This window comes from Epargyreus clarus, unplaced genomic scaffold (assembly GCF_041222505.1).
Source record: "Epargyreus clarus isolate Ecla_fem2 unplaced genomic scaffold, WU_Ecla_fem_2.2 ptg000004l, whole genome shotgun sequence".
NCBI lineage: Eukaryota > Metazoa > Arthropoda > Insecta > Lepidoptera > Hesperiidae > Epargyreus > Epargyreus clarus.
In genome coordinates, this window is record NW_027332212.1 from 6,463,076 (window position 1) to 6,486,856 (window position 23,781).

At 34.3% G+C, this 23,781-nt stretch overlaps 1 protein-coding gene across 1 annotated transcript in view; it reads left to right on the plus strand.

The window, feature by feature from the left end:
* swi2 (Protein singed wings 2) overlaps positions 1-23,457 on the plus strand; it is a 57,883-nt gene extending 34,426 nt beyond the window's left edge. Inside the window, exons 7-9 of the mRNA XM_073093038.1 lie at positions 10,205-10,363; positions 19,641-19,841; positions 23,012-23,457. Coding sequence (XP_072949139.1) covers positions 10,205-10,363; positions 19,641-19,841; positions 23,012-23,197 — 546 coding nt within the window. The 3' untranslated portion in view covers positions 23,198-23,457. The remainder of the gene's footprint in view (positions 1-10,204; positions 10,364-19,640; positions 19,842-23,011) is intronic.
* The last annotated feature ends 324 nt before the right edge of the window (positions 23,458-23,781 follow it).

Genomic DNA, 23,781 nt, shown 5'->3' on the forward strand with positions numbered 1-23,781 from the left:
GTGGAGAATATAGTCTTACATACTTGCATTATATGTATTATGGAAATACACTCAGAGATTTTTTAAGCCTATTTTGTGAGGTTAAATTGATAAACGATATTGTAGTATCGCAATTGTTCAAAAGGTTGTTTTGGAAATAATAAACAATGTCAATACGAAGATTTTTTATTGCATTACCATGCGCATACCCCCGATCATTACCGACACAGTGATAATGACCCTATTATGTTGTGAGGACAGCGAGTGGTGATTAGATAAGTAAGGTCCGTATTGTTATATGGACATAGCGAGCTTAATGAGATAAGGAGGTGATTAGATAATGAATTAGAGGTCGTTATTCATAAAAGCTAACTTTGTAAGCAAAGGAGATAGCGTAAAATAAATGCGAGCAATCGATCGGGCGTGGTCGGAAGCCCCCATTTTGACACCAAACTTTAACGTTATAATTAGAATTTCCAGTATTATCAAGTAAAACTATAGCGAGTTCTATTAGTTAATTTTCTCCATAGCGATTACTCGGTTGAGTAAATCTTTTCGATTGATAGCTTTATAATATTCAATACTATTCGATATACATATAAAATCACACATGATTTAGAAGAAAATGATACATATTTTTAGGGTTTGTTGTGAGCCGATTCTACGAATCCGTAAAACCAGTCGTTCTCTGATCAGAGCGATATATTTATCACTAAAATATTATTTATAGTTCAAAAGATATTTTCAAAGATTTGTTTATAATTCTATAAATTTTAATACTTACCTGTGCTTATTTCGTATACATTAGAAAACTCGTCTGATAACTTCGTAAAATTTGTAATCAAGGTTTTCATTAACATTTGAATCGAATTATTCATAGTTCGTTAAATTTTGCTAATTCAAATTAGTATCAAATTGATACTAATTTGAATTAGCAAAATTTAACTGAATTTATATTGGAATAATTAATTTAAAAATTGTTTTTCTTCGGTATAGTTTAGTAGCATCATTTTCTACTCATAATTTATAGTCCTACATAAGGTTCCCTGTGTGAGTGCCAAGGAACTTCTTATGCTACACAGCTGCGAAGATCTGTGTAGCTATAAGTTAGTGTAAGGAAATCTTAGCGGTATTCTTTTGAAAATGGTCGAACCAATTGTGGTTTGAGTCGGGAGACATCACCGTCGCATCTATTTCTACCAGTGTCAAGCCCTGCTGACTTGGATTTCAATGTGTGGTTTAAGGAGCCGTATTTATTTGAGGCGTTCCAACTTCTCAGGGGTAGTAACACGTCTGTGGCTGTGTGGGTGGCTAAAATCTGGTTGAACAATAAAGAAATCTGAAGTTAATTTCAGTTCTTTGCCTATACTATATTATAAAAAGAGCCGATCACTGCTCCATGTAGGTCATCAGAATTTGTTATTAGATTTTTTTATGGATGATAAATCAATCTTATTAAGCGTATGATCTGATATAATCTTATAAGAATATTAGGTAGTTCCAAGTATATAACGAAATAATTGTTTCAATATTGGTTTCCGTAACATTTATTATCGTATTGCAGTCCTCGGGGATTATCCAATTTTCCACGCGTTCAGGAAAATATTATGGATCGCACTTTAATTCGGTCGAGATATAGGTGTATTAGATAAGAATAACTGTGTAAAGCAAAAGATGTTGGCTATATGTCTGAATGTATCATGTTTGTTGTAGAAAATGGAAATGATTTAAAATATTTTATGCTGAACACTCACTTGGAACGTTACAGAAACGTTATATTTGCAAGTCTAATAATATTTTTACATAAACACACACACAGTGGTAGTTTTCAGAAAATAGTTGATTAGTTGAACCCTTTCAGGTTTAGGTTACTTAAATATGTATTGGGTCGTGACATTTTTAGGTCCCTCGAGAACATACATGTCTAGACCTAATTACGAAAATACCGAAACTCTACATTTAATTCCTCTACATGAATTATTCAGGATTATTCATGATAATTACTTCGATATTAGATTTAGTAATAATAATAATAATCGACTATAATCTTAAGGATTTTTTTCATAGTCAATTGTTGGTGCAACATACAATTAGACATTTTTCATTTGATTTGTATTCGTATTATAAAACTGATTCCATTTTAATTAAGCCCACAAACAATGAGTAGCTTTTTCATTATTTGTTTTACAAAGCTCATTAGGATCCAGCCATACGGGTTAAGTGGCCTGGATTCATTAACAACGACCTTGGATAACTAACTTTGATCTAGCATCTGTCTGATCTAGCATGTATTTGTAGTTGTAGAATCAGACCAGGGTCCTCGGATTATAACTAATGTCACAAAACAGGGAACTAAGTTACTCGTAATTTCTCATGCCATGGGAAAAACCCATTTCCAATTGAGTTGATTATACGAGATGTGTTGTTCTCGTAAGTTCTTGGGAGGTGATGGTTGATGATAAGTCTATTAATATGACGAGGTAATATTTTTTTGATGACTACAGTAGGATCTTGAGGTACATCATAACATTCTTAACCGCCTTAAAAAAAGGAGGAAGTTCTCAATAAAAATTCCTTGCGACGCTTTTTCCTAATAGCGAAATATATTCTGAAGTGATTGTAAATTGTCGACGTTTAAAAAGAGTAAATTTTTAATGAATGAGGGTGGGATTTGATTTTAATTTTTTTACTTCTTGAAATGTTGCTGTTATATGTTTTTCTTAATTGAATTTTAAAAGAATCTTCTCATCAGGTTGTTCACTTTAGGATGTTCATTGTCATACTTAACTTTCACTCTAATGATTTATTTTATTTTGGCATCTACCTTATCTTTTGAATCATCGTATATCACCCATTACATTTTTAGCTGTTTCTCCTTTCTGTTTATTCATATATCGATAACGCTTCTTTCGTCACTGGGATTTTCCGCCGGTACTTGGTTAATTATATTTCGTTTTACATAAACTTCTCATGTTTATCTCAGTCATCATACATATTATGTATGATGACAGAGATATGTTTATCATAAACGTGTTTCTCATTTCGTAATTTTCGTATATGATGTTTCACGTTCATAAAATCATCTCTACATGAAATATAAATGTGACTCCGTGTGTTAAATAATTATATTGAAAGCACATGAATTTTATAAATATCATCGTATTTAGGGCGTAATCTTTCGTTTTATAAAACGTTAAAAGGTAGGTAAAATTAGTTATATTATAAGTATAACATTTTCCATGGAACTAATGACGCTTGTGCGAGTCGTAGGTTATTCTGATATGCCATCCACAAAATAGCCTCGCAAAGTAATAAAGGGCAGACTGTAATTAGTTTCAAATTTCAAAGCCAATATGTGTGGACTTTGTTTTCGCATAAAGCTATGTGTGCGTATGGTAGAAATATATTATGGCAAACGAAAACAAACACATTAAAAGCGACGTAGCATTTTTTAACATTTAACTAGATGAAGCCTGCGGCTCTGTTCACTATGCCGTGGCATTACGATGTTATAATACCTATTATTTATATACAGTATTTCATTTAGCCCTCAGCGATAACGGTGAGTTTAGGATTGACCTTCGATAGGATTCCTGTCCTATTCGAGTTGGTTATATATGTTTATGAGTATTGACCAATTAAAACTAAGAGTTTTAATTGGATTATTCTATTCACTATAAGTAAATTTATTCTGGTGAGCTGATGGCCCCTCATTATTAGTAGATTTATGCATAGACATAATGAGTTTTATGCTTATAATTTTATCAAAATTGGTGCAACTTCATGAGCTCTGTATAATAGAAACACACAATGTAATTTGCAGGCTTCAGTGGTTTCCTCCTACATACATGTATGTTATTTCTTATTTTGTATTATAGGGCATAGACAAAATTCTTGAAAAGGGTGTTTTATCGTTTAAGCAAAGTGACAATTTTTCACTGCTGGGCAGGGATTTCCTCTTTGAGCGAGAGGGGTTTTAACGCATAATCCTCAAGACAAACAATTGCATTTTTATATACAAACATAGTTTACAAAAACAAATATAAATCAGCACAGGTGGACAATTTCTTCGAATAGTTGGTTTCATATTTCTATGCGTGTTTTAAGTTCACATCGACACTTGACCCCAGGGAATGCTGATGAGTGATACGTCAGCGCTGATTGTGACGCTTCGAGGAACTTGTTTGTATCGTATATCACTATTATATCAAAACAAGCTTCAAAGACCTAAATAATGATGAAAAATAAAATATATTGTTTACCTTTGTTGTTGTTTAAAGGAGAAGAAAAAAATATTTTGCTTCTTGCTTTCTTATACGTTGCTGTTATTCTATTTTGTACACAATCATGTATGTGGTGATGAAAATGACGAAATCCTTTGTGATTCGACTTCAGAGGCACAACTGCTACACCTATTTTTGCGTATTAACAGCAGTGTAAAGCGCTGTCGCGTTCCGCATTGAGACTTTTTTTTTATAGGAGTAGCAGACGAGCATGCAGTCCACCTGATGGTAAGTGGCTACTGCCGCCCATGGACATCTGTAATCAACCCCAGATAGGATAGATATTCTTACCTGAGTTCGGCCACAGATACCCCTGAGGACTAAGCTGGAACGCCTCGGAAAAGTATGTCTCCCTTAACACACCCTTCAAAACGGAACACAGCAGCGCTTAACTCTGCTGTTATAAGGCAGAAATAGGTGCGGCGGTGGTGTCACCGGAGCCGAACCACAAAGGGTTCTACCGCCTTCAAAATTGTGGTAAAAGAATAATTTTTATTTATTTATCCAACGCGTTTGAACGCAGTCCACAGGATCTGTGGCCTACTTTAGGTAAGAATCTTATCTGGATTTTGCTACTTCAATATTATAAAAAAGTTAAATTATTATCAACCCATTACTGATAACCTAGCTGGATATCAGTTTCCTCTCAGAATGAGTCAGTTTCCTCACGATGCTTTCATTCATCGTTAAAATAAGTAATAATTAATTTGTAATGAGTACAATATATAAATTTGTAAAATCAGAGGTAACTGGAATTCGAACTTCGGATCCCTCATTGGAGAGGCTGAGTTTCAATTACAATATCACTGCTGAAATTATATTTTGTCGTTACCGTCAATACCCTTGACTTTGTTTCTTTTATTTCTTTTATTATAATTTCCACGATAGTTACTAGAAATAGCTTTTATAGTCAAGACCTCTTGACCACTATTATTAAGATGCTTGTATTTCTTATAGTGTATAATAAATATATTTATATCACGGCGTGCGTAAATGGACGTTTTACGCACGCTTCGCGTGCGCAAAACCCCCATTTCCGACCCCGTAATATAAAATTTTATACAACACGCGGACGAAAAATGTTTTTCTGACTCGTGTGATTGCAGTCCTCGCCTGCGGCTCGGCCTGCAAACTCACACTTGTCAGAAAAAAATTTTTCGTCCTCGTATTGTAATGTACTATTCCTTTCTATAAAGTTACTTATAATAAGCGTAGAACAAAAGTTAGAAAGCATATTAAACCCACTGTTATTGAATAATTTTGACTTTTGTCATTTTACTGAATCCTTTGAGCAAAAGTTGTAAATATGAGGAAATTGTAAATATAAGCCCTTTCAAATATCTCCATGAACATTTCAACGAATAAGTCTGGCATACATTAGTTAGCAAACATGTATACAAATAGGACTTTTTAAGAAGGGATCAGATCGTAAAAACCTCTGCTACGATAATAATAAGACTGTACATGAATGTAAGCGACAATAATAGTAAAGTGAGAGATGTAGTTTGAATTATCAAATGTGTAAAAAGTAGAATAATTCGGAAATAGGCAATAGGTATTGCAGTCTTTGATTATCTGTAACCCACAGTAACCCACAGAGCAACTGCAGATAAGTCGAGATTCGCGGAGGCATAATCTATATGACGCATGCAGCGTCATATAGATTATGCCGGAAATGTCTATCCGTCCCATAGATATATTATCCTACTGACGTAGATCCGCCCGGTGGATTAATCTTTTAAAAAATGATAAAATATATTTTGATAGTAGGTATTGCCATTCTGGAAAGAACGCTGAATAATCCTGTTTGAAATTTAGAGTTACAATATTTTTAAAGTTTCGTATTTATAAAAGAGTAAGGAAACATATATTTGTTATGTAAGATGTAAGTATGTATAAATAAGTAAATTTATATATGATTTTTATATGCGATTTGCGGAAAAATTACAGCCTCACCAATCTTTAGCGTGAAACAGTTGGTGTTCGTTGGAAGAGTGTGCATAACGTTACCGGCTGACTTACACCGCGACCAACTTAGACCTCAGGGGTAGTATCGAATTTGTGATTAACTTTAGGTAGAATATCTATTCTGTATGGAGTTGGATCCAGATGTCCATGTGAGCTTACCATCAGGTTGTGACAGCTTACCATCGGGTACAATCCTATGTTAATTTAATCGTATTTTTATGTTATTTACTTAAAATACTACAGTGTATAATTTGTACTATGTAAAACTTAAAGGCAATATGAAGATAGCCCAGGCATAATTGGAACTAAACGAATTTGTTTGGAGACAATAATAGTGTGTTCTCTCAACCATATTCATTAGATGTGATGTGTGGGCGTCGGTGCCGATCCTCGATCTAATGATTGAGTCAAGACTATTTGAAACATGTAACAATGCTTCTTCTCGAGATCCGTTGATATGATTTCGTTACTTAGAATCCGATTTACAACTTACAAGTAATTCGAATGTTGTGAAACTACCAACAATGGACCCTATCGGTTTCCTGGTAATCTGATTTCATTACGTAAGTCAATAGTATCTAATACAACCGGAATTACTTCGTTATAGTATAATCCTCCCACGATGGGACGTAACGTACCTTGTACCTTTTAATATAAGTTACCGCAAGCCATATTAAAGTATTAGTATTGATCTTGTCCCTAAAGAGAGCAATGTTTATCGGGGTATATTTATTTTGATCGGCTTTATTATCACTTTTTTGCACCAGTTACGATATCTGTTGTGCATTATAACTATTATTTAGTTAAACATATATTTAAGTATTGTAACAAAATACTTTGACAGATGACTTATTTAAAAGTAATAAGTTAAATTATAATAAAATTGAGTCGCTATGTACCACAGAAAACTTCCACATGATGAATTTTAAACCTGCTTCGTTGAAAAGGGTATTATGTTTTCGTCGTAAATCTTTGTAATCTTTTGAAGACAACTCCACCATTGTATTGCTATTGCGCTTTGATTTCCTATTTCAAAGAGGTTCAGTCATTCTTATTTTTATGAATTTAATCAAATGAAATATAATGATTTGTGATAATGTTTATTATTTTTGTTACTGAATGAAGAGTCTCTTTATTTTATCATAATTCGTTACTTTATAATAAATTATGATAAAATAAAGAGTGTGTTATTTATCGTAAACAAACTAAAGTTTGTCATAGTAGAAAAATGTGATCTAGTATCCTATGCATCCTAGTATCCGATCTGTTACATCCGTGCTTAAAATTCACAATTTATTTTTAGCAAAGGCTTTTCTACCATCTAGAATTATCACCAATTTTTATTGACCTCTCATGAATACTATAAAGAAGTAAAAGTTATTCTTTGTTCTGTAACTACGATAACTAGCTTTACATAATAATATAATAGGTAATATAATAGGATTATCTGTACAATTAGTGTTGAAGTGAGGCTTAAAATACATTAGTATACTGGTTCCAAAAATAATTTATAGGTTTAATTGACATTTAGCTAAGTATTTGATCGTAACGTACTCCCACGTTAACTCCCTAACTTCGCTAGTTACAAATGGATCAGTTTCCATTGATTATTTAAAAAAGTTAAAATTTGTTTATACATGTGGAAGTAAATCAATTGTATTATATATTGAGAGCACATATATAAACTCTAATTAGGCTGATTAAACAACTTATTTGTAGGTGTCGTCGTGAGAATTAAAAGATAGGTTATCCGATTAGCTACCGGTTTTAATTTTTAAATCTTTGTTGTATCACAACGAACAAACGTATTCAAAGAGTTTTTTTTTTATTCTGACTGGTATTTCCAAAGTCAGATTGATGCATTAAATAATCAAATTAATCAATCTTTTGAATGTTATTATTGTGTTACGTTTTAATTTTTAAATCCCGGTTGTATCAAACCGAACGAACGTATTCAAAGAGTTTTTTTTAAATTCTAACTGGTATTTCCAAAGTCAGATTAATGCATTAAATAATCAAATTAATCAATCTTTTAAATGTTATTATTGTGTTATTATTTTATTGTTATAATATTATGTACGGTTGTGCAACCCCTTTTTACGTAAACATTGCAAATATAGCAACATTTAAATTGTAGTTTTCAGTTGTAAGGCGCCTTCATTTAATTACTTTAATTATGGTCGTAGTGTGTCGCTAATTTTAATGTTTGGTTGAAAGCTTTTTAATTTAAATTTAATAGCTCTTACAATTATCTTTGGAATTACTAATTGCACCCGTTAGTTTGATGTGGTCTCGTTCTTGTAACTGTTAATTAATCTACACAAATACTCTAACGAATATGTATAATTGTATTGCCATTTTGTAAGATATTATTATGGATATGCTTAAGGATAGTTATGTTTTGCCAGGATACAGCAAGAGTGAATTACTTATTATACATATTTGTAGTTAATCAAAACCTAATGTTACAAATTTCAATGAGATCTAACCTAAATTACAACTAACTAACATAGTGACTTGCTGGGGCAATATTAGCACCCAGAGTGAGTTTCCACGTTCGGAACTATGTGGTGGCAACGGAGCGGTCGCGGTGGTGCGGAGTCAGCGTTCTCACGGCGGCGGTGCACAATCGGATGTCTTCCTGATAATTTTGTTCAAGGCGAATGCCTGTGTTGGTTAAGGCCAATATATAACAGGATAGCGCGTACAAAGACCCAAAAATATTTTTGTAAATATGCTTCTTTTGGCTCGTTTGGCAAACGAGTTCAGAGTGTTTTTAGCATGGCACGAAGTTAAGATAGGGATAGGGTGAAAGGTCAACCCGTCTATTAGACAAACTTCTTAAGTTCCGAAATTAGCTTCCGGGGAGTTTTCAAACCGCCTGAAGGCTTTCTAGAAATTTAAGCGGTTGTTCCCTACGGATTATTTAATTATTATTAAGCTTATTATAGTTCGTGAGATATTGCCACTAACGCTAGTCTAAGAACCCACGGAACTTAACATTTAATTGAACCCTTCGTGGGTCGGCTGTGAAGGTACATACTTATTTCTGCAATGTTAAATGCTGTTGTGTGTTGGTGAGTTAAAAGTCTTACTTTTAACTCACCAACACACAACAGCTTTGATAAGATAGAAACTTTGATAAGATTTGATAAGATTTGACACTTTGATAAGACATTTGAAGGTGGTAGAACCCTTTGTGGTTCGACTCCGGCGGCACCACCGCCACACCTATTTCTACCTAATAACAGCAGTATTAGGCGCTGCTGTGTTCCGGTTTGAAGGGTGTGGTAAGGGAGACAGACTTCTCCGAGGCGTTCCAGCTTAGTCCTCAGGGGTAGCGGCGCATCTGTGGCCGACCTCAGGTAGGAATATCTAATCCTATCTGGGGTTGATTACAGATGTCCATGGGCGGCAGTCGCCACTTACCATCAGGTGGACTGCATGCTCGTCTGCTACCCTTATATTATAAAAAAAAAGACATTTCAATCCGAGATAACACATCATTAGTCGATCTCAGGTCATTCTCCAATGATTTTTGGAGATCGTCAAGGCTGCAGCTCGTTTGTTACTTTAACACTTACATTGTACTACTATTTTTATACAGAGGAGAATTAGATGCAACTGTTGTTACCACCGGCACCGCGAAGGGTTATAATACTAATAATACTTACAGACGTGAGGGTGGAAACAAGGACTGCACCTTAATTTTTTTATAACATGATGACATTATAACATTATACAGATGCAAACCTGGATACAGTTCAGTTGATTGTAAGTGTTTACCAATGGAAATGCAGGTGCTTCATATTGAAATCCTACAATAAAGGCTTCCACACCGTTTCACTAAAACCCAAGAACATCGTGCCAAATATAGGTGTGGCGGTCGTACGTCCTTCGTCTAACCTTACCCTACTAATACTTCAAATTCCTCCATGTTCTATAAAGGATTAACAAAATATATTTTCTTACAGATAACAACGATCAGAAGTATAGTACAGAACCCTCAGTACTTGAAGTTGATGCACCTATATTTGGACAACAACAGCATACAGGCCGTGAAGGAATTGGAAGGCTCCGAGTGGTTCAGCACATTCCGAGTATTAAGTCTTCGTGGGAACATGTTAAAACAGGTACGTATGGAACTAAATAACTAACTTGAAACTACCTTCTTAGAATTTAACAAAAATACTTCTCCACGTATCATGAAATACAATGAGATAAATATTAACAATGTATAAATAGTGACTTGCTGACCCCGCAAACGTTGTGTTGCCATATAAATTAAGAAAAATTAAGGGTGAACAACCCTTATCACTTAGGAGTATGAAAAATAGATGGTAACCGATTCTCAGACCTACTGAATATGCATATAAAATTTGGTGAAAATCGGCAAAGGCGTTTCGGAGGAATACGGTAACTAACATTGTGACACGAGAATTTTATATATAAGAAGATAAGTCCTTTATATGCTTTTAAATGTTTAGACGTACAGGTGGAGGCACTATAAGTTAAAAATATCTTTTATCCTATTCTTGCTTCTAAAATTATATTCATAACAAAATTATGTTTGTCTTGTAAGAATATGTTTGAATAAAATAATAAGCGTAGTACTCGTACATAGGAGAAATAACAAAATAGACGCCTAAAAGCAACTGTCTAAATAATCAACCAAGATAGGATTGGGCCGTGAGGTTTGCCGCAGACATGTACTACATAAACCCGGGAGGTCTAAGTCGGAACGTCTCGTACACGTGTATCGTGTATAAAATAATAAGACTTGTTGTTTATCAAATTTATGTATGGAACCCTGTCATATTTAATTTGCGAGAGAAACAACCATGCATTTTCCTTGACATTTATGAAACGATCCTTGGTATTTTGATAACACATATTGCCAAGCAAAAGAAAAAAATGTAATGTAATACGATCGAGTGTCCAACGAGACCAATACTTAGTAGTGGATTTTCACAACTACTTAAGTCTACGTCATTATAACGCTGCTAAGTGTGTTTTCTATTAGGACTCTATTTGTCGTATTAGTGAATGGAACAATAGAAAACATTACAACTACCATTTATATTAAAGACAGTTGTCTATTCGCGAATCAACAAAGTGAAATAAAATGGGACAGAAAATGTATATCGAAATAAAACGTTAAAGAAATAACGATGCCTAAAAGGTCCCTTAGCAAAACACTTACATTTGATTTTTGATTTTATTACGCTGATGGTTCGTTTGTAAGATATTCCTTGAAAGAAGATTGTTGAAATCAATACGTCTTAGGTTTAATGTATAAAGACAAGTACCTACGTAGCGAAATTGTAATACTAAATCAAGGAGTAAGGTGTTACAAGCCTTTGTTGTTCAAATGCGGACCCACAACCGTGGTGGTTTCTACCTTATGACAGCAGTGTTAAGCGCTGCTGTGTTCCAATTAGATGATGTGGTAAAAGAGACAAAGTTATCCGAGGTGTTCCTATTTAGTTCTCAGGTAGCAACGCGTCTCTGGTGACCTCAGATGGGACTTTAATCTTATCTGAGATTGATTACACCTGTCCATGGGCGGCAGTCGCCACTTACCAATTCTTCCGTGTATTTTAGCTGCAAGTTTTAAAAAGTATTCAATGATTAACCTTGAATTTTTAACACATTTAGCATCTATCATATCTAAACGAGAGTTTATACTCGTATATACTTTTCAAAGTTCCAGTGAGACCAGGAATAAAACTTTTGTTTACTTCCGCAACAAACATCGCACTGAGCCACAGCGTGGGTTTATCGCGTAGGTATATATAATGCCGGTAGCAGACTGAGAACCAATCTAAGTTAGTTTAGATTAGTTCAGCTTAGCTGAAGTAGCTTTTCGTATTTGAGTGCAGAATGCAAGTTATATGAACTAAGCGTTTGGTATTATACAGGGTGAATCTCCATAAAGTGCACATATTGAAACAGGTAAAATTAAACCGCATTTTGTCGACAAAAAAATATATAAAAAAAATAAAAAAAAATTTTTTTGGGTTTTACGACCTTTTGAATTTTTTTTTTGGGAATTGTGCACCTGAAGTAAATAAATCGCTATAACTTTTAAACTAAGAGGGTTATCAGGTTCAAACAAAAATAACAATGATTGCCAATGATAGGCCGTACTGATCCATGAAAAAAAAAAACAAAAAAAAATCATCTTCCCAGGAAAAAAATGTCAGATTAGTGCAAAAAAGCACTTTTTTTAGGTAAAATTTTCAGTAATCATCAATTTCCTCAAAATAATCTAGGCATTTTATTTTTTTATTATTGTTTTATGCAATTCTACGTCGTATTAGCTTTCAAACACTAAAAAAACCACGCCTCTAACTCAAGTATAAAGTTTGCTAGGAACGTTTCAAAAAAGATACTCATGACGCGACGCACGTGCGCCCTAATAAAACTGGTATAGTCCGACCCATAATTAGATGTCCAAAATATAAACAAAGAAAACTATCAAAAATATGTTTCAATGGTAAATTCATGGTAGTTTCTTATTTTTGACGATATTAAAGTGGTAAAACTGTATTAAAATAAATCTTTAATAATTGAAAAAAAAACACTAGTTTGTATTAAAAATGTTATTTATTACCAATACCCTTAAAAACTGCCTTTGTTTAAGCGCTCGTAGGAAACTTTATACTTAAGTTAGAGGCATGCTTTTTTTAGTGTTTGAAAGCTAATACGACGTAGAATTACATTAAATAATAAAAATAAAATAAAAAGCCTAGATTATTTTGAGGAAATTCACGATTACTGAAATTTAACCTAAAAAAATTGCTTTTTTCACACTAATCTGACTATTTTTTTCTGGGACGGTTAATCGCTAATTAGCGATTAACCGTCGTAGAGTCAACTTACCCTGATGATGCTCCGTTTTGGAGCGAAACACGTGTTGGTGGTGGTATGTATGGTGGTGTATATTTTTAATTTTTGCATCTGCATGCATCCTTTGAGGGAGGGAGGGTGGTACATACTGCATGGCTTAAAATATATACTGTACCATCATACATATTTGTAGCGGATTGTTGCGAAGTAGTTTTAATCTTAACTTAATAGCATGGATTTCCGCAAAGTAACGCCTGATACAATTAACTATCTAATAATCGGAAAATAAAATTAAAGTTCAAAAAACTAAAAAACACGCTTGTGTGTATATGCTGTGTTTCAGAACATTTGAGTTATAGGGAAATAACATTATTATTTTCTAAACTAAAAATCACGCTATAATAGTTACGCCTATTGAAACTAAAAAGCAATAATTATTTGCAATCTAAACTTGCGATGAACTTTGCTGAAGGTGCTTGAAAAATCTCGCCTCGAAAATCGTTAATCCTGAGGATGTTGATAAGGACAATGGTACAAAATTATTAAAATCGTCTATTGTCATCGGTTTTTGATAATTCTTCAAAATTTTGAATTAAACTGAACGTTCAAAGTGGATAGAAATCGGGGTCAAAGATTCCGTTACTGTTACGTACATACATACATACATACAAAACGTACAACCCAAGCTAATAAAAGCGTGTTAATAACTGCCCCGAAGGCGATGTACAGTGCCCTTTTATACGCCTCTTTTTAGTGAATACCCTCATTTTACAATTAAAAATTCCATCTTGTTGTTGTTGTTCTTGTTGACGTTCCTAACAATATTGTAAAAAAAAATTAGTATGCAGTCCATCTGATAGTAAGTGGCTACTGCTGTCCATGGACATCTGTAATGAACCCCAGCTAGATTTCTATTGGAACTAAATTGGAACGTCTCGAATGAGGACAAAGTTGAAATGCCTCGGAAAACTATCCGTTCCATCCACATCAACTGGACCCGTGGCGGTCCTCCACGGTTCGGTTTAATCGTTCATTTTTGCCGCGTACGTGCAAAATGTGGAATGAACTTCCTCCTGAGGTATTCTCTCAGGACTATGACATGGGGCTCTTCAAGAGGGGTGTAAAAAGAGCTCTCCTTCAAAGCCGGCGATGCATTGGCGACTCCTCTGGTGTTGCAAATGTCCATAGGCGACGGTGACTGCTTTGCATCAGGTAGCCCGTCTGCCTTATCGTTAGGTTACATATAAAAAAAAAAAAAAACTATGTCTCCCTTACCACATCCTTCGAACCACAAAACAGCAACGTTTAACACACTATCATAAGGTAGAAATAGCCGTGACGGTAGAACCACTGGAGTCGAATCACATAGCGTTCTCAGGGCTCTTAAAACTTAGTTATTGTCCTACTGCTGGCAAGGGTGTTTTCTCAGAAAGAGAAGGATCAGGCCATACCGAGTTAGTCCACCGAGTGCGAATTGGTGAATTTCACATACCTTTGAGAAGTCTTTTTTTAAAAATCTCAGTTGTATAGATTTCCTTACGATATTTGTTTCATCGCTATAAGCAAGTTATAATAAATTTCTTACAGGCAAATCATATCTATGATGGTTGGAGTTCGAAGCTCGGACCCGCTTTGTTCTCTAAGTGCTGTCGACAACTGTTTTCATAACTTTTTTCTGACAAAGATATTGCCATTAAATAAGTTTGGAAGTATTGTATAAATTGACAGCACGTCAGCGGGTCCCCGTCCTAGCTATTGTATTGGGGGAAGAGAAATCAAAGCGTGTAAGTACGGTTCTAAATAATAAGGTTAACGAAGACGTTCTGTATTAAAAAAAGCGTATTAATATGTATTTTCAAGCGTATTTTCTATATAATATCATAATTTCATAATGAGTTCATCCATTTTTAAGAAAAGTTACACCAGCCATTGTTACATATAACTCCCTTAATTATTTATATACTAATTAATATTTGCATTACTGTAATCATCCCTAATTATTATATTTCTAACTTAGTAAATCTGAATATTACTAATAATCGTGTTTAAATAAATAATCTAATTGTCTTTCTTAAAATGTAGCTGTGATCATTCGTTTGTAAATAATAATTATTAATGTTATTTGTTCTCCTTCCACATTTTCCGTTTTTTAATGAAAGTACGAGTACAATTATCATTTCAATACAGTAATACCTCTAATATAAAGTAAATATATATAATTAATATCTGAATAAAGTATTTTTAAAGTGTAAACGTCTCTCACTACATAACACCATCAAAGCCCGCTCCACATTCTCGCGAGATTCTCGGTGAGAATTTCTCGCGAGAATGTGGAGCGCGTATAACATTTAAAACAAGTTTAACAAACTCCACAAATTATATTTTATTTTTATAAATATTTAATATTAATAAAGCACTATAATGTCACCAAAAGAAAACGTGAATCACGCATTCAGCATAAAGACTGGCAGCATCACCCTTGTGAACCCAAAACTCAAAACTCTTTTACTGAAAAAGTTCTTTCTTTAATGGGAATTTCTTCATTTATTTTCAATTTATTCTTTTATTGCATAACCTCATAGATATACTACTAATAAAGACGTTAGTAGTATATCTATGCATAACCTATTATAAAATTCTCGTGTCACAATGTTAGTTACCGTACTCCTCCGAAACGGCTTTACCGATTTTCACCAAATTTTATATGCATATTCCATAGTACTGCGAATCGGCTACTATCTAATTTTCATACCCCTAAGTCAGAAGGGTGGTTCACCCTTAATATTTTTTATTTATATGGCAACACAACGTTTGCCGGGTCAGCTAGTTGTTAATAATTTTTAATATTTTTTTAATATATAATGTGGCAGGAGCGTCTCCTAGGTGACCCAAGTGAGTAGGGCCATGAGTGTATAAAGTGTTATTCATTATTAAGGCATTTTTTTCCTTAGAGATGACTTATGTGTTAGACTTCTAAACTATAAATCTTTCTTCTTAAGAAGTGGCACTGGAATTGTAAAGTGGCCACGAGGATCATAAGTGTAATTTACACGAGTGGAAGTCACAAAAAATCCCTTCATCAATAGTTTACGCATAGGGTTCCATAAACAAGATTATTTATTGCATTTCAAGGATCTTATAAGTGAAAAATTTTAAGACGTAAAAAGTCGGAACAAATGACCTACTGACATTTATTTTGTAAATATGTTTTTTGCTTGTTTTGATCTGTCGGTCACACTACGTAGATTACGACCCAGCCATGTCTAGACTAATAAATATTTATTCAATTACCGCATAATCTTCTCAAACCGAACATTCTTGGGATTCTATTAATATTTTAAACTTAAGAGAAATAATCACATGTTCTTGTTATATATTGTAATAATGTAACGTGATAAATTTGTGTACAAATTATTTTACTAGTATATACTTTATATCAGAAAATAATCAGAACGTTTATTTAAGAGTTTGTTTCTAATTCAGAGCCATTCGTATCAGATAAAGAAGGTACCTGTATAGGAACATAAAACGGCACCCAGTTTTGCAGTCATAGTTTCCTAAGTATTTATTATAATAAAATTCAGTTTTCTGTATGGGTACTTATAACGTGTACATAAGCTTAGATTCTTATTAATAAATGAGGTATATAAATAGAGAATCTTTGAGACTTTAAAGACGAAATACTTAGGACCGAAAATTAGGAAAGAACTTGAACGGAAATACTTTGAATAACACTGACATAAGCATTTGGTATGCAAAAAAGGCAACGCCAACCACTTGACCTTTTAGCATAAGTGAATGAACTGGGTTGTTTTGGAAGTATGGGTACCTACTTTTAGTTTAAATGTGATTTAAAATAAAAGTACATGGCGGCAATGATATTGAAGACTCACACTAAAACAAGTAGGTATATATGTATACAAATTTACTAGGTATATTAGAACAGTCTTTTTGTAAGATTGAAGTAGCAGACGAGCATGCAGTCCATCTGATGAATATTATCACAATCGTCTATGGAGACCTATAACCATAATCAGCTCTGCCGCATATTTGTCCTTGACAATTATCGACGAAGCCGAAAGCGCAGGTTGTTTGTGGTTCCGCCTTATCGCACTGTGTCGCGCGCTAAATCGCCTGTTCCTCACACACTTGTGACATTGAACGCGCTCATGGATCGTTTTGAATTGTGATGTGCTTACTGATGACTGGAAGTTGATCATGTCTGTATGCTTGGAGTTCTGTGAGATGTCTGTATGTTAGATCTTTCTAGTTATTGGAAGTGGCCTCGGCCGTTCTAATTAGATCAATAAAATAAAATCAATAAATAATCCATACAGGACCTGGGTTCCTACTTGAAGCTGATCATAGATGCGTTGCCATTCTTGAGGACTAGTGGCCTCATGCAAGTCAGCCGACTTCTAAGTAAATACAGTAAGGAGAATTTCTTCGCGTTAAAAAAAGGTTAGATTGTGAACAACTAAAGGAAATCATGTTGTTGCATACAATTTGTATCTTAATGTCTCTCATTTCCTTCAAGTCTGTGATAAATTTCCTAATGTTTCCTAATACGTCTTTTATTTTACTTTTGATTTCTATGTTTACTGTCCCCGTTTCTTACATTTAATTCCATTCGGAGTTGTAACAAAGAATCATTTTTGTACTAAATGTTTGTAATCCGTTAAGTGAATGAAAATAATACAAAGGCTTATCTTTCGTCTAATTCTCTCTAAAAGCAATGTATAAATTTAAAGTAATAATGGAATTATGAGACGGTAAAATTAGAATTTAATATGCCTATTATTTTCGTATCTTCTTTCACGAAAGTAATTGGCAACCTACGCAAATATTCTATGATAAAAGGAAAATCAGGAATAATTAACGTAATATGTAATACGAACATATCATGAGAATTTTAGTCCTATAATTATGAAGTTAAGTTTTTTTTTAAACTGTTGTAGGTATTGGATGAAAAATATGTATTTTTGTAAAATCCTTAGGGTGTGTGGGTTTCTGATTTATTGGATAAAATAAACGTCCCCACAGGACACAAAATACAGTTTGTGGGATAAATTTAACTAACCTATAACAAATTAATATTGAGTTTATGACACAGGTTCATAAGATCTTCAACAGCTTACACGGTGAGAATTAGCACAATATTATTTATGATGTATGGTGGATTAAATTCTTGTATAACTATGGGTGGCTTAATGGTGGAAGAATTCATGTTGATTCAACTCTAGAGACAGCACCGATACACTATTTCTGCCGAACTACGTCAGTGCGAAGTGCTGCTGTATTGTGTTTGATAGGAACTGCTGTATTGTGTTAGTGTCCAACAATCTTAAATATTATGACTAAACCTTCCTGGGAAGGTAAAATAAAATCTTAAATACAATAAATTCCTTTTTAACTACCTAGAAGATTGCGGGCTTTGTACTATTTCACAATGAAAGGGCACTGTTCTAAGAAATAAGCAATAAAAACTCGTGTGAACCCATTTTGACATCGTTAGCTTCGACATAAGTGTTTATAATACCACTTCATATGCATGACACTTGACAGAAATGGTTTAAGGCGATTTGGTCCTTGTACCTGCTGTGCTAAAATTAATTTTATTTTTGGAGAGCATAGTTATAATCATCATCGTATCATTACTCTCACGGCTAGAAATGGGTTTAAGTGTAAGAAGGGTTTAGTCTATAGGGCTAAATTCTGGTGGATTGGTAGACTCACACTTTTTACAGAACTCTCAAACATTTAGGTTTGACCACAATGTATTCTTTTAGAGTTGTACAGAGTGATATTTAATTTCTAATTGCAAAAAAACACAGGTGTGCGACTAGGAATAAAATTCTGGAGTCACAGTAACACATAGCTTTAGACCCAGATACTTTTAATTTGAAAAAGTCACTTTTGTGTCTTTTTAGAAAACTTTTTAAAAACTGTGAATAGTTCAAATTATGTACAAATTTTAAAAAGTATTTTAGATTGAGATTTATGACGGAGGTACATAACAAAGTTTCTAATTCGCAATTGCTGATCTACAAAACATTGTTTCCGCGAAAGTTCAAGTTTCACCCTTTCCAATTAATTTGACAGTTTTATTTTATTGATTTTTTGTTGCTATGCCTACAAATTTTCGTTTACCTTACATTTTCCTCAACTTTAAGTCTAAACACCATTTTCATTACGGAAATATTGCAAAATATATTGAGATTTTATCTTCTGAAGCTCTTGCTTAATTTTCTTTTTAAAGTTAGTAAAAAGATTTATAATACGAATGTGACGGCACTATCATTGTACTTTTTGACTTTCCGATTAAGGTTCCATTCATATATTAAAAAAATGTGTATCCTTATTTCTTACTTAACTTATGTGACAAAGAGATGGAGTATAATTCTCGCAGCTGAGGGGAGAGACTATCCAAGAATGAGACATATAAGTGTAAAGTTATAAGTTATATAATAACTTATGGTGTTTTGTTTTCTTTTTCAATAAATCTTCAACACTGCACTTAGATATAAGGTGAATTATTTGGGTTGCTTGTGTTTCCAGATTCCTGTATATGCCTTCGATAAGGCGTTTCAAGTGAACAACAACATCATGCACGTGTTCCTAGGTCACAACCCTTGGAGGTGCGACTGCCACTTCATACCCAGGTTCCAGGGTCTACTCCTCAAGTACAAACGGGTGATACGAGACCTAACAGATATAAGGTGCTCCAAGTCCGACGATAAGAAAATTTCCTTGGTTCAAGTGAGTAAATGTTTCGGATTTAACTTTGAACAAGACTATTCTAGGGATTTCATTAGCACTTGAAGGTGGTAGAACCCTTTATTGAAGGTGGTAGAACCCTTTGTGGTTCGACTCCGGCGGCACCACCGCCACACCTATTTCTACCTAATAACAGCAGTGTTAAGCGCTGCTGTGTTCCGGTTTGAAGGGTGTGGTAAGGGAGACAGACTTTTCCGAGGCGTTCCAGCTTAGTCCTCAGGGGTAGCGGCGCATCTGTGGCCGACCTCAGGTAGGAATATCTAATCCTATCTGGGGTTGATTACAGATGTCCATGGGCGGCAGTAGCCACTTACCATCAGGTGGACTGCATGCTCGTCTGCTACTCTTATATTATAAAAAAAAGGAACAAATTTAATTATTGGTAATAATTTGTACAGGTTACTTGTTATACTAACTTAGATACGATATTCATAGTTGAGTGCTACTCGTATAAATTAATAGAGTGTAATGATAATTTACATGATCGTAATCAACAAAATTGAGTATCAATTGAAAAACATATTTTTTATGATAAGTCATCATCGTCATCAATAAGAGATTTGGTGTTTTTCAAATTTACGGCTTTTTGTTTTTCTTTGTCTTACAAACTTCCAAACCGATTGGAACGGAATTTTTACACAATAATAGCGTACATTTCAAAGCGGAACAAAGAATAAATTGTATTTCTAAAATATTTGGAGCCTTTTCGTAAATATAAAATATTTTGCGTGGGGATATTTGTGTGTTTGTGAAAGGTTCTTGTAAGGTCGTTTATAATCAAAACTGGCCAAGTGCGAGTGGGATTCGCGACTAGACTATTTCCTATCACCATATTGAGGCAAGAACTCTTGTAGAAGTCGTTACACGGAGCGTTCTTCACAATGGGTGGCCCATGGCGAATCTTCCAAGAACCGATGAGGTGGTCCGATGTTCTTGTGCAATACTCCCTGAGCGTGGGAACGATATCGGGCCGACAGGGGTGTAAGGCCATGGTAACACGTTTCAACAAATATGACTGTTTTGGTACTTGTTTACGTATTGGCCCATACGATTTCCTAGTTCTGACACAATCCTCTAGGGGCACTGATTGAAATTTGTATGGGCAAATACGTAAACAAATACCAAAACAGTCATAATTGTCGAAAAGTAAAACCTCCGGGTAAGGGTACAGTTCTCTAAGCCCACAATAGGGGACCGTAAAAAGACAAAATTAGGTACTAACTAATCGAGGTACTTTTCAAACCGATAATTAAGATATGCTACCGCTGTCAAAAAATAATAATCTACTACTTCCTCCAAATTGTATAAACTTATAAATAATAGTATATGAGCGAAAAATAAGGTTTCTGGTGCTAAATACCTCGTGTTCTGGTATGAAATGTAAAGGCGGGCAACTTAGCCCTAATCATAGATTTAGTTTTCGTTACGAGACTATGAATAAATTGTTGTCTATTGATTATTTCGTCCATAAAATTTTAGCGTCTCAATTCAATTAACGGTGTTTGCTACAAGAACTAAAATAAATTTATAAGAAGCGGCAAAATGATATTTTAAGAGATTTTGATCACCTATTTATTGGAACAGTGGCGATTTTTTATTAAGTGACGAATACTACCAAAAGCCCTGTACTTGTGTTTCGGTGGAAGGGTGTGGACTGTGGATGGCTGCTGACTTACGTGTGAGTTACCATCTTAGTCCTCGGGAGCGATATCGCGATCGTCTTCAAGTAGAAACCCTATTCCAAATTTTTCCACCACAATTAGTCCACCTGATGGTAAGTGGCTACTGCTGCCCATGGACATCTGTAATCAACCCCAGATAGGATTAGATATTCCTACCTGAGGTTGGCCACAGATGCGCCGCTACCCCTGAGGACTAAGCTGGAACGCGTCGGAAAAGTATGTCTCCCTTACCACACCCTTCAAAACAGAACACAGCAGCGCTTAAGACTGCAGTTAAGAGGCAGAAATAGGTGTGGCGGTAGTGCCGCCGGAGTCGAACCACAAAGGGTTCTACCACCTTCAAAGCCACCACCTTCAAATATTCATTGGTTACCAATGTCAATGAGCGGCCATCATGTATTTTGGTTTGCTACTTCAGTCTCAATCGGGAGTCTAATATCTTTTTGTATACATACAATGTATTTATTCAACAGATAGTCAGATTTCTTGTATGTATTAGGTCATTTCATCACAGCGGAAAGTGGGGTGCTTCTAGTACTGACGACTTCTAAAAACACTATTTTGGTACTTTCGAGATCATGAAACTACATATAGCACTCTATTCCCTATTTTATGTAACAAATTCACTCAATACGTACGGAATTACATTGTTCGTATTTTTGTCTTTGGGTCGTCAAATAGAATTCTTCTTCTAGGAATGTTGTTTTATATTTATCCAGGGATTGGAAATGGATCTTGTCGAAATAGTTTTTGTATAGTACTTACTTATGAAACGTTTCTATTATTTCAAGTTACGTCTCTTTGTGTCACACCTACTCGTATTTATACTATATTGTCATTTTGATTACTTTCACGCCTACTATCCAACGCAGTAAATTGGTTTCGAAATAAATTCAATACGTAGAATTCTGATTATGGCTGTAAGTTTGTCTTATAAGCGTCTTTTAGGGTTCTGTACCCAAATATAAAATCGGAACCCTATTACTAAGCTTTGTCTGACAAATAAACAAAAATAAACGTTTTTTACACTCATAGCCTCACACTAGGATTCCCTGTGTCGTGGGTTCCATGGACACTCAAAGACGAATAACAACATTCTGAAGGTGGTAAAACACTTTGTGGTTCGACTCTGGCCACCATGGCACCACCGCCACACCTATAACCTCATAACAGCAGCGTTAAGCGCTGCTGTGTTCTGGTTTGAAGGGTGTGATAAGGGAGACATATTTTTCCGAGGCGTTCCAGCTTAGTCCTCAGGGGTAGCGGCGCATCTGTGGCCGACCTCCGGTAGGAATAACTAATCCTATCTGGGGTTGATTACAGATGTCCATGGGCGGCAAACACCCAGACCCAGAACAGATATCTAAAATAATCGTTCAGATATCTGTCTGGCCGGGGATCGAACCCGGAACCCTTCGCGCGTCAGACTTCGACATTTTTATTAATTAATATCCTTTATTGTTGTTTCAGATCAGCAAAGTGTCTTTGGGAAACGTGTGTAGTAAAAGTGAAGTGGAAATGCCTATAAGTACTATAAATATAGTGAATTTAGTTTTAATAATGTTAATAGTTATAATAGTAGGACGTTTTCTATACGATTGGCATAGTTTTAAGACAACTGGGAAACTACCTTGGATATCTTCTATATTGCCATAAATATGTTAAATGTGTAGTTGGTTTAATATATCCTAATCTATACATTTCTTATTTTTCTATCGACACGAAAAAGTTAACCAATAAATGCTTCCGTATATGTATCTATAATAATTTTGTATATAAGTACCAACATGTGTATTTCGTTCTCGTTGTCGTTGGTGGTGTTAAGTGGAATATCTCAAAATTTAAGTACTTACTAATTATTCTGGACACTGTAATTCTTAAAAAAAAAGATAAGGTTTAAATACGGTTGTGATATACTCAGGTAGATATGTATAATTGTATATTATGTACTAATAAATTGTTTTTCTTTAATAATGTATATTCTGATTTATATGTGTATATTAGAATTAAATTAACACAGTGTAAATAATTAAAAACTAAAATAATTACTTACAAAGTCAATGTTCGTTTGTTTTCCCATTTCCTAATATTTACTTAAGGTAAGTATAGTTATAAAAATAACAAAAAATCAATGAAATCAGCATGATTAACGCGAACTTTATCTAGTAGATACGTATAGTACCATCTGTCTGGTTGTTCATTAAAATATGGTAGAAAATACTTAGTTTTAGTCCCTTAAA